This window comes from Myotis daubentonii, chromosome 6, assembly GCF_963259705.1.
Source record: "Myotis daubentonii chromosome 6, mMyoDau2.1, whole genome shotgun sequence".
Taxonomy (NCBI): Eukaryota; Metazoa; Chordata; class Mammalia; order Chiroptera; family Vespertilionidae; genus Myotis; species Myotis daubentonii.
The window spans coordinates 24,846,009-24,858,340 of NC_081845.1; the positions used below are offsets into that span (position 1 = coordinate 24,846,009).

Consider the following 12,332-nt stretch of genomic DNA (forward strand, 5'->3'; position numbering starts at 1 on the left):
GACCTAGTTACAAATATAACTCATGTGTGCACGTATTAAGAGTGCCAAGGGGTAGATAAAGCACTTTTGCAATAATTAAAGCTAGTGGTGGCTTACTCTATGATGGGCTCCTGGAGGAAGAGGGCCTAAGCAGGGTCTGGAGAAGGGGAAGTCTTGGCTGGTGGAGAGAGAGGGAGAGGCTTTAGAGAGAAGGAAGCTCAAATGGTAGCCCAGAGGCCGAGAAGAAAGGAGAGCAGAGTGGACTGTCAGGAGAGAGTCAAATGCCAGGAGAAAGGCAGGGACTCCGGGGCGGGGGTGTGGGACGGGGGGGGGGGGGGGGGGGGGCGCCTGTAACAAGTAGAGGATCATTAATTCACGTGTGGGAAACTAGAGCCAGTGCATTTCAGAACAGCAAGAGGGGATTAAGCAACAATACTATCCCCACCTCCCTACCCCACCCCACCCCACCCCACCACAACTGATGTTTTCCCAGAGGAAAATAATTAGACCAACCTGCTTTAACACAGGGTATTTTTGATGCCAAATAAAATCATAATACTTGTCAGTGCATAGGGTATGATACCTACATTAAGGTCCTCATATGGTATAGAATGCTGGTCGGTTTACATTCATGTGGACATGGGTCACATGACTGATTCAGTTTAACAACTGGTAGTAACATCAAGTGTTTCAGCAGGTTTAAAAATTATTGTTAATATAGGAAGTATGCCTACATTATCAGTTCTCTCTGCCTAAGCAATGCCACCATGGTCTCCATACCAGCATTTCTCCATCTGGTCACTACCAGCAGCCAGTACTTGATGTTGCCTGTCATCTAATGGCTGATTCTTGAGGGCACGTGAGAAAACAGCCTGAGAAAAACCTCTTAAGGAGCTTGCACCGTACTCTCTGTTCCGTGTGCTCTTTGTGGAGGAAAGGAGATTGAGCACTTTTTTATTTTTTTTACTTTTGATTTTGAAGTAGTCAGGAATATCAAAAAGTTGCAAAAATAGTACAGAAACCTCCCATATCCCCTTCAGCAGCTTGCCCTAACCTGACATCTTACATAGCTTTGACGCTATCACCAAAACCAGGAAATTAATGTTGATACAATACTATGAATTAATCTACAGACCTTATTTGAACTTCACCAGTTTTCCCACTGATGTCCTTTTTCTGATCCGAGATCCCACACTGCATTTAGTGCTCACGTTCCCTCAGTCTCTTCCAATCTGTGACAGATACCTCCTATTTCTATATCTCCCATGACCTCCACACTCACCAGGAGTATGGCCAGTTATTTTGCACTATGTCATTTTCAGTTCACCAATGTCTTGTCATGATTAGGTTGAGGCTGTGCATTTTTGGCAAGAACAGCACAAGGGCAAAGCTGTGCCAAGCGCACCACACCAGGAGGTACACGATGCTGATGTATCTTACTATTATGATGTTTACCTGGACCGTTTGGTAAAGAAGGTGTCTGCCAGGTTCCTCCACTGTAAAGTCACTGTTTTCCCTTTGTAGTTAGTAAACATCTTGTGGGGAGATATACTCTGAGATCATTCAAATATCCTGTTTCTCATCACTCTTTTGCCTCCTGATCTTAGCAGCCATGAATGGCTCTTGCCTCCAATCATTATTACTGTGGTGTTTGCCTAATTTTCTATTTCCCTCAATGCCTTCTATTCTTATAATTGAAATTTCTACTAAAACAAAGACTTGGCCCTTCACCATATATTTATAGATTGATTCAGTTACTTATAGCAGTATGGACTCATGGATATTTAGTTTATTCTATGGGCTATAATACAATGCATTTTATTTTATTGCTCAAATTGCTCTGGCTTAGACTTCTGGGAACACCTCAAGCTGTTTCTGGTGTCCTTTCAATAAGCCTCCATCCTTCCTTTTGGGGGCACTTCCTTACTTTGTGGCATCATAAGATGTTCCAGATTCATCTTGTATTTCCCTCACTCCAGGCCTAGAATCAAACATTTCTCCAAGAAGCTCTGATTCCTTTTATTAAAGAAATGGTGTTTTGAAACCAAGATCTGGGTCCTCTCCACATGTATGTGCTCATGATGGCATACTTTTAAATCTGTTGTTTTGTTTAGCATGCCTTTCAAATTTTGGTAGGTTAATTATAGTAATTTGTCACCTAAAAGGAATTTTTATCAGGAGAATATGAAGATAGGTATTTTTAATGTAGCTCCTTTGAATTTTAACTGTATAACAAAATAGGGACATTTAGAAATTTGATGGAACTGTCAATGTTTAAAACTAGTTCATCTTGTCATATAGACCCATCAATTGCATAATGGTAGGTAGTATACAGTACACATTGTCTTCACCTATCCTGCGAGGAATATAAAAAATACTTTCTCTATGGAATTCTCCTCTAAAATTTCCACTTTAAAAAAGTCCTTTCAAGCAGTAATTTCAATTGTCATCTGAGACTCCCAGGGGCCTCAAAGACACCAATTTCACAGTGGAAAGACAAAACGCTTTCCTTAGCAAACGCTTTCCACAAAGGAAGTGCCTTGTTCCACACATGGGTTGGTTAAAGCAGAGCCCATCACTGGGACACCCATGGAAGGAGACAGGCCTCTCTGCACTCACCCTATCCCTTCCCTAAACGTAACTGCATTTCACCTTTAGTGTGGCAATCAGTGTGCTTTATAAACTTCCTGTTTGACTTACAGAACAGTTGCAAAGATAAGTCAAAGAATTCCCATATACCTTCCACCCTGCTCATACATCTTATATCGCTATATTTGTCAAAAGGAGGAAACTAACATTGGCACAATTCTATTAGCCAAACTACGGACCTCATTGAGATTCCGCTGGCTTTACACTGACGTTCTTTTTCAGTTCCAGGATACAGTCCATTAAATTTAGGCAATCCATTTTAAAAGAAAGTGTTTTTTTGTTAAAACCAGATGAACAGATCCTTTATATGATATTTAAATTATTCCCAAGTATAATCTATCTGTCCTGTCCTCATTTGGGCATTGTTGGTTTTGTGTTTTGTTTTTTTTAAAAAAATAATATAGATAGATAGGTAGATAGATATAGATATAGATATAGATATAGATATATTTCAGAGAGAGGAAGGGAGAGGGAGAGAGGGATAGAAACATCAATGATGAGAATCATTGGTGGGTTGCCTCCTACATGCCCCTTCTGGGGATTGAGTTTACAACCCGGGCATGTACCCTGACTGGGAATTGAACCTGGAACCTCTTGGTTCCTGGTTTGACCGCTGAGTCACACCTGGCCGGGCAGGGCATTCTTTTTTTTTAATATATATTTTATTGATTTTTTACAGAGAGGAAGGGAGAGGGATACAGAGTCAGAAACATCAATGAGAGAGAAACATCGATCAGCTGCCTCCTGCACACCCGCCACTGGGGATGTGCCCGCAACCAAGGTACATGCCCTTGACTGGAATTGAACCTGGGACCCTTCAGCCCGCAGGCCAATGTTCTATCCACTGAGCTAAACCAGTTAGGGCATGGCATTCTTAATTTAGGTTACTAGTGCATTTCACTCGTGGCCTATATGTACCCCTTTTACTGATACATGCCTATTCCCTTTCACCCCTTGTACTTTTGAGTATGTAATTCCTTTCTAGTACATCCCCCACATCCAAGTTTATTCCAATTCAATCATTTAAATATAAATATATGTTAACTTCCTTAAAGCATTACATTAGGTTTACATTCCTTAGGTTCACATCCAACTACTAGTCATGTGTTTCAAAAACTTGCTGGATTTTTTCTTTATGTAACATTTTTATGCTATAATAATAAAAGGGTAATATGCTAATTAGATCAGACATCCTTCTGGACATCATTCCGGATGTCCTTCCTGACGAAGCCGAGGCCGGAGGGAAGCCAGCCCGGGTCCCGGCAGCCAGGGGAAGGAAGGTCTACTCTTGCATGAATTTTTGTGCACCAGGCCTCTAGTTTGTTATAATCATGTGAAACTCATTTACAAGCAATGTTTCAAGCAATGTTTTTCAGGGGTCTCCTGCTTTCCAGGCACTGTGCTAGACAATATGCTCAGCACAGAATAGAATAAAATAGATACTGTTGCTCTCTGGTGAGGGAATCACCCAATAGACAAGAAAATAAAAGTAGCTTCTGATTGTGGCAAATGTCACAAATGGGGAAAAAACATTTCCAAGGAGAGAGAATAACAAAGAGCCTAATCTAGACTTTGTGGTAGGTCAGGAGTCTGAGACCTGGAGAATGCAAAGTTGCAAGGATGCCAAGGTATGAGGGACATTTCTTACGTAAGAAAGAAAGAAATTAATGTTTATTAATGTTTAATATAAAGATCGACACTGGTGCCCTTACTCTCAAGTCAAACAGGCATTCTGAGAGAAGAGAGGAACTTCCACAACTTGGAAGTATGAATGGTGACTTGAAACTTCACAGAACCATTTACAAATAACCTAAACTTTAAAACAGTTTATATTTACCTTTTAAAATTTCTACTTTAGAATGTTTTAAAATAAATGTACAAATTGTACAATAGAACATGCTTCCAATTTATGTATCTAAAATCTATCTATGCACGCACATACACACACACACACACTCACTCACTCACTCACACAGGGAAAGAGCTTTGCTTGAAATCTTTTATTATTGCGTAGACTATCAAAACCCTTTGGAAGTTTGCCTTAGAGTGTGAACACACACCTCACTCAACATTGGCCCTTTCGTATCTCACTGCAAACAGACCAGCACTTTCCAAACCTGGCTGCGTGCCCAAATGACCTGGGAATTGGGTTACAATCAGATTGCTGGGCTTTCTCTCCAGGAGAGTCTCAGCTCAGCCTGGGAGGAGCCCTGAAAGCTGTAATCCCAAAGGACTCTTTGTATCACTCAAGGCAACGGCAGGTTTGGGAACCTGGTAAAGATGACGCAGGAATGTGTTTATGTGTTTTCTGAGCACAGATACCTGCATATTGAAATGCACATGTATTTGGGTCACTTGTATAGTTTTCTTTCTCTTCCTATCCAAACATGCTCTTTAAAGACAAGGCAGCAAGTCTTCCTCACTCGCCGTAAACATTCTGCCTGCTGGACCATGGCTCAGACTGTATGCCCTACATAAATGACATTTGCTGACTGAGAAGATTAATAAAAAAGAAGGCTAACCTGGTTAGCCTGGTCTTAAACGCAGGAAGGAGACGCCATAAATGATAAATGAACAGCAATATAAAACATCAAACACCAAATATTTACAGAGTAATTAAGTGTTTCTGACCTGGAACCAGAATGGTAATGGCTGTCTGCACTGCCTTCCGGATGATACTATCCAGGGCAAACATCCAGTGTGGCTTGATGTTATGATTCCGAAGAACTTTATTCACCTGGAGAAAGAGAGTGACACTTTGATGAACTTTTAATTGCAAATAACCTAGCTGATGCAAGCATCTGGATTTATCAACGAAATAACAAAAAGGACTCTTCACCTTGAGTTGTGAATAATTTATGTCACATGAAAAACTGCCACTTCCATTTAAAGTTCAGTGAACCCCATGTAAGCAAATGAGATACATTATTTAAATGAAAGGCAGTCTGGTTAAACGAGAAGGGTGCTCTGTTAGAACAGAGAACGTGCAGTTTCCGCCTTTCATGACGTCTGCAAATGGATGTTGGAGGAGATTTGGGGGGAAAAGAGGCTGAGGGGCTTTTTAAAAATGAGCACTTTTCTTGAATGTTATGATCCTGTTGTTTAATCCACCCAAGTGCTTCGCCACGCTCTGGTGCCCTGAAAAAGCAGGTGAAGGGGAAACAGGAGCGTGTATGTGCTACCTGCCTATTTGCCACAGTGCGCGCCTTGGTTCCCTTCCCACAGTTCTTTACATCGCTGCAAATGGGAACAACCTGTTCCAGCACTCCAGAAAAGCTGTTCACATTAAAGCTCTCTGTTGTGAGGGCACCTTTTTAAACCGAGTAAGTAACATTTCACACATTTCTTTATTTTTTTTTAAATACATTTTTATTGATTTCAGAGAGACAGGGAGCAGGAGAGAGAGATAGAAACATCAATGACGAGAGAGAATCATTGATTGGCTGCCTCCTGCACGCCTCCTACTGGGAGTCGAGCCCGCTGCTCAAGCACATGCCCTGAGCGAGAATCGAACCTTGACCTCCTCGTGCATAGGTCGATGCTCAACCACCGAGCCACGCCGGCCGGGCTCACACATTTAAACAGACACTGAAATAGATATACACATTACCTTTCTTTTAAAAAATTATGTCAGATAAACATAACATAAAATTTACCATCTTAACCATTTCTAAGTGTTTGGTTCAATGGCATTAAGGATACTGACACTGTTGTGTTACCATCACTACTGTTCATCTCCAGAACTCTTTTCATCTTGCAAAATGGAAACTCTGTACCTATTAACGATGACTCCACATTGCCCTCTCCTCACAGCCCCTGGCAGCCGCCACTGTACTTCCTGTCTCCATGAATATGACTACTCTAGGTAACTCATGTAAGTGGAATCATACAGTATTTTTGTGACTGGCTTATTTCACTTAGTGTAATATGTGAGAACTTCCTTTTTAAGGGTAAACAATATTCCACTGTATGCTTAAACCATATGCATTACCTTTTTAAAATAACCTCTATCGCTTATTTAAAATGTGGATTAACTCTACTAATTATTGGTTGACAGTGTCCTCTAAGAAAAGAGGCTACTTTTCTAACAAGACTCTAACTAGAGATCTTAGAGGCAGCTGCGGAGGTGACCTCGCTGCAATCCTGCCCTTTATAAAAGCTGGAGTTCCAGTTGCTTACTCTTTCCCTTGCTCCATCATCATCAAAATCTCTCAGTTAGAGGGGAGTGGTTCGGAGGAGTTTCTCACAGTAGTTACTCCCAAGAAAATGAGTCAGGGCGTGGTTCACACTTGCTCTAGCAAATCCTATCAAAATGAGTCTGTCCCACCACCTTCATTTCTTAAAGGAGTTTCCTGCTTTTTTGATTTAGCACTGGGCACAACACCTGGTAAACTAGAATATTTCTCCCAAGAGTCTCACACAGAAGATGGAAGAGAGAGCCCCTATGACCATGACTTGCTCCTCCTAGTTTTTCATTAAACAGTACATTACACAGGGCCCATTCTCCAGGTTATTCCCATTCTGGACAATGAGTGAACAGGGTGGTGTGTGTGTGTGTGTGTGTGTGTGTGTGTGTGTGTGTGTGTGTATGATAACTAAAGCACTCTCAATCTGAATTCTACAAGCCAATTTGCTTTTCATCCTCCAGGCTGAAAGACAAATGTCCACGTGGGCAAGTGCAAACTCACTGAATTATTTTATTCTATTCCCAGATGGTTGGGTTTCCCTACTTGCATGTGTAAGTGTGCCTTTAACACTGAATGTTAATGTTAGGCTTTGCCAATTGCTTTCATGACCTCAATCATGTCAGGAGTCTTGTCCCCACCCACAATATAGCCCAAAGATGAGGTGGTTTACACAGTCTCAGAGAATATCAGTGGATGCTGAAGGATTATAATTTGGTTTAAAATCAGGAATCATTTGATGCTCCAATTATAATTGTCAAGATAATCTATAATAATAAAAGCATAATATGCTAATTAGACCAGACATCCTTCCGGACATCCTTCTGGACAACCTTCCAGACGAAGCTGGGGCTGCGAGGGAAGCCTGGGTCCCGGGTGCCAGAGGGAAGCCAGTGCCAGCAGCCAGGGGAAGGAAGGCCTACTCTTGCATGAATTTTGTGCATTGGGCCTTTAGTTTCTACATAAGAGCAATAAATACATTAGGGGTGAATTAATTTTTTGAACTTAAATAAAATTATGCAAAGTGCTTCTATATTCATACCACAGACAGTGTCAAGAACTCTCTTATTTAAATCTGTACCCTGTAAGGGCCTTCTAGGAATAGCTTCAAGCTTTTTTGGTACAGAGCTCCACAGATAAGTCCCATTCAAGAATAGCATATGGTTTTGAATCAGGCTTTTGGAAGATGGACCAGCTTGTGTTGCATAGCAACTGTTTGAGAGCGAGGAATCCTCAGCAATGTCTCATTAGATCATGTGTATTAATTTTCCTTCAGTGATGCCCTGGGCTCTGAAGTATATTGCTGGCTAGAAAAAAAAGTGAATATTTATTAAACAAACATGTTTACTAGTAACTGAGGTGGAGGGTGGGGTGGAGGATTATTGGTTTTATTCAGTAATGGTCATTCCAATCTGTACGGTCATTTTCTCAATGTCCACTAGATGGCACCTCTCCTACGGAATGAGAGCATGCATGACTCAAGTGTGTTCTGTTGCTCAAGTCACTGAAATAGTGACCTACCACATGATTTCATAAGAACAAAGTTCAGCCATGAAGATGTTTATGAGTTTTGCTATTTTACATGGTGTACAATTTAATGTATATTTAACTCTGGGGATGCAAACATAGAAAACACAAATCTCACACAGCACGCAAAAGGGCAACCATCTCACACTTATCCAAAGAGAAGAGAATTCATTGAAATCATTAAAGAAAGAAAGGCAAGAGAACTTAAGTTCCATCCTATTTTTCTGACTAATTTTAGCCAGAGTTTGTGGAAAAACATTGGCAGGATTTCATACTTACAGCATCTTGAAAGCTGAAGAGCACCACCTGGACCTGACTGATGCCGTGGCTGTCGAAGTCCAGCTCTAACTTCAGCTTTGACAGGGTGGTGGCTATGATTTTTCGGTCGGTGGATCTCACAAATTCTCTGAGGCTTGTGATGAGGGTTGTGATGTGCTCCCACTTTAGTTTAGGTTCTTCGGGCCCCTGTGAATAAAAGCCAGTTAACTTGTCAGTCGGTCAGTGGGCTTAGGAACGTGGGCCTGCCATGCTCACAGCCCCTGCTGGGAAGGACTGGACTGCCAAATGGTCCGTCTAAGGGAAAAAGACCATATTTGAACAATATGGCTCCTTCCCCTCCTCCTGTCCTTTCCAAGAAATAATCAGGCTTTGGGAAGAAGGGTAACTACTCCATACGTTAGCCAATAGCCGTGATACAGTCAGATACACAAAGCTTTGCCCAAACAGGGACAGGCAGAGGCAGTAAGACTCTTACTCTCAGAAATTTTAATCAGGAACTAAAGAGAGATTCAAGCAATAAGCCATAGGACCCCAAGCTCCAAGTCTGTCCAGAGAGAGAAGTCATAAAACAGGGGCAAGAGTACATCTAGTCATAAGGAAGGAAGCCGGAGCAATGGATAAGGAGAGAAGTGGACACAAACAGAAATGGCACATCAAAGGGCCCATAGCCACCGAGCCAGGAAAAGATGTACAAACTCCTGGAACTTGAAGTCCCTTGGACTCACACTCTAGGCTTGGCTGGGCACTCTGGTTGGACTCCTTCAGAGTCCCCTTCTCTTATTGCTATGTGTCTATCTACATGTCCCCAGTACTTCAACTGCCCTTGAACCATGGCAGTTCCTTGCCACTGAAAGGGGCTGGCTTCACACTCTGTCCTTGAAACAATTCCTACCCATCAACAAAGCAATTACTTATAGGAATTGACCAACGGAATATTTCATATGTTAAAAACAAAATACAATTCTAAAAATTCCCTCTCTCAAGCTGAATTTCTTTTTTACTTGCTCAAGCAACATTGCTTTCTTAAAGGTAATATAGTAGGATGTTATTTATTCTCTTTTTAACTTTAAGAAACAACAGGATTGCCCTGGCCAATATGGCTCAGTGGATGGAGTGTCAGCCTGTGGACTGAAGGTTCCTGGGTTTGATTCCAGTCAGAGGCACATGCCTAGGTTGTGGGCTTGATCCCCAGTGGGGTGTGTGCAGGAGGCAGCCAATCAATGATTCTCTCTCATCATTGATGTTTCTCTCTCTCTCTCTCTCTCTCTCTCTCTCTCTCTCTCTCTCTCTCTCTCCCTGTCCCTTCCTCTCTAAAATCAATAAAAATGTTTTTTTAAAAAAATAAACAGGATTTTTATAATGCTCATGTCTATCTCACATTATACATTTTGTTACTAAATTATCAAAATTAAATGCCTCAACTGGATTGTGAAAAATCACAATATCTAGGGTTCTATGAAAATGGAAGCTCTTCCTCTCAATACATTCTCATCTGGAAGCTCTCTCTCATATTGATGTTTGCATGAGAAAAGATTATATTGAAAATCCTGAAGGCTGTCATTAAGGTAATATTTTAAAATGAGACTGGGAACAATTATAAACTGTTTATTTTCTTACCACGAACTAAATTACACCCAAAGTAAACATTCACAGGAAATATCATAACACGAAAACATGTTCAAGAAGAAAAATGTGACTTATTCAGGAGTTGGAAGCTGAGCTTAGTGAAAAATCAGTTAATGTTTGGCACCAGTTTAAATAGCAAACATTTTTTTTGACATTAGCATTGTTTTCACAACAGAAAAACATGTTGCTTCTGGGTTTTGGATGTGAGTGCCACTGTCCTACAAAGGAACGCCGTCTACTTCAGGAAATGTAGTCTCTCTAGTGTATTTCAGCCACGTACACAATCGTTGTTTCTGTTTTAACTCCTGTCTCTGTGTGCAGTCACTACTGTGCCTTCACGAATGAGCATCTTAGTTATCGGGTAACACCTGATTCGCCATCAGAAGGTAGCATCTGACAGGGTGCCTTTTTCTAAGCATTCCTGGTATCATTACAGAATCTTTTGCAAAGATGCTCTCTATTCTTTATCCTTTAAACTGCCTTAAAAACGATGAGTGGATTTCAGAAGATGCTACAGATTGAAAGGCCTTTCATGGGCTGATTTGAGGACCTGACCGCCATCTACATTTCAGTCTTGTTATAAAGGGTAGGCTTAAATGTAAAGATGTACCTAGAAATATGTAATACAATGGAAAGAATTGTTTCTATCTGGTTGTAGAAAAACATTGAAAGATATTAAATATTGTTATTAGCCTGTTTGATGATAACAATAATAATAGTTAACATCCATGGAACATTTCCTATTATCTCAATTGCTCATGATCTTAGTTATTCATTTTTGTTGTTGTTGTTAATACATTTTTATAGATTTCAGAGAGGAAGGGAGAGGGAGAGAGATAGAAACATCAATGATGAGAGAGAATTGGCTGCCTCCTGCACCCCAGGCATATGCCCCTGACCAAAATCGAACCCGGGACCCTTCAGTCCATAGGCCGACGCTCTATCCACTGAGCAAAACCGGCCAGGGCTTAGTTATTCTTTATAGCATTTCCTCTTTTATAGGTGAGGAAATTCAGCCTCAGAGAAGTTAAATAACTTGCCTAAATCACACAGCCTTTAAATGGTGGAACTAGTTCTGAGGTAAGTTGTGGCTGAGCCCAAGCTCTCAATCGTTACATTCTTCTGCCCAATTAGCTGGGTCAGGACCTGCTCTGCCACTAGACCATCAGGTGGAATCACAGGAAAGGATTCACAGTCGCCTCAGCAGTACAATCAGCAGGACCCTCACTATTACTTGATTCTGGATTTAGCATGTGATTCTGACCAGCAGTTTCTGGTCCTCACTGGTCTCTCCTATTGGTGCATAAGGCATGCCCGCTGATGGCTTCTTTTAATAAGATTTACTTTCATGTATCTTTTTATAGAGAACATTCAAGTGGGCTTAAAAAACTAGGAAATCACAAAACATTGGAGAGGATTAACCAACATAAAAATTTAAGAATTTCAGCAAAGTCATGGAAATGGAGTTTCTTTCTAGGCTCTGTGCTGAGAGGTGGGACAATGACAGTGATCAAGGTTGTCTCTGCCCCGATGGACCCATGATCCAGTGGAGAGACAAAGAAAAACACCAAAAAACCAGACATTTTCTGTACTGGAACAGCACACCCTTTGGGGAAGAACATGAGATTTAAACAATCCCTGAGTTCTGTGTTTATGGCCTAAAACAGGTATCTTCACTAATGGCCATAGGAGAACCTTCACTCCACAATGATTTTCCTGTCCCCTCACCCCAAAATGCCACCCCCTCCCCTGCTTTATGTTTCTTCCATCACTTGTCACCATCTGTCATCCCAGGAAGGAGAGCAGTGTGGTGGTTAAGAGCACAGACCTGGGAGCCAGACTGCCTGGCTCTGTCACTTAGGCCTTCATGGCCTAGGCAAGTGTACTCACCTCCTCTGTGCAAAGTGAGGATGCTAACAGAACTATTTATATAGCACTATTCTCATGGGGATTAACTGAGCAAATACCTATGAAATACCAAGAACAATAGCTGGCTCATAGAAATTGCTTACTATTACTATATGTTTAAAATTTCTTGTATTTACAATATTTATTATTATTACACATTATAACTATATATTTAATTAC

The 12,332-nt window shown here is 41.1% G+C and overlaps 1 protein-coding gene and 1 long non-coding RNA gene across 6 annotated transcripts in view; one reads left to right on the forward strand and one right to left on the reverse strand.

The window, feature by feature from the left end:
• Positions 1–12,332, forward strand: part of LOC132236921 (uncharacterized) — a 32,757-nt gene that overhangs the window by 19,607 nt on the left and 818 nt on the right. The window lies entirely within an intron of this gene.
• MAP3K5 (mitogen-activated protein kinase kinase kinase 5) overlaps positions 1–12,332 on the reverse strand; it is a 177,915-nt gene that overhangs the window by 13,019 nt on the left and 152,564 nt on the right. For all 5 annotated transcript variants that reach the window (XM_059700425.1, XM_059700426.1, XM_059700424.1 and 2 more), the window contains 2 exons: positions 8,619–8,804; positions 5,260–5,365 (listed from right to left, as the gene is read on the reverse strand). In XM_059700425.1, the coding sequence (XP_059556408.1) occupies positions 5,260–5,365; positions 8,619–8,804 (292 nt within the window). The remainder of the gene's footprint in view (positions 1–5,259; positions 5,366–8,618; positions 8,805–12,332) is intronic.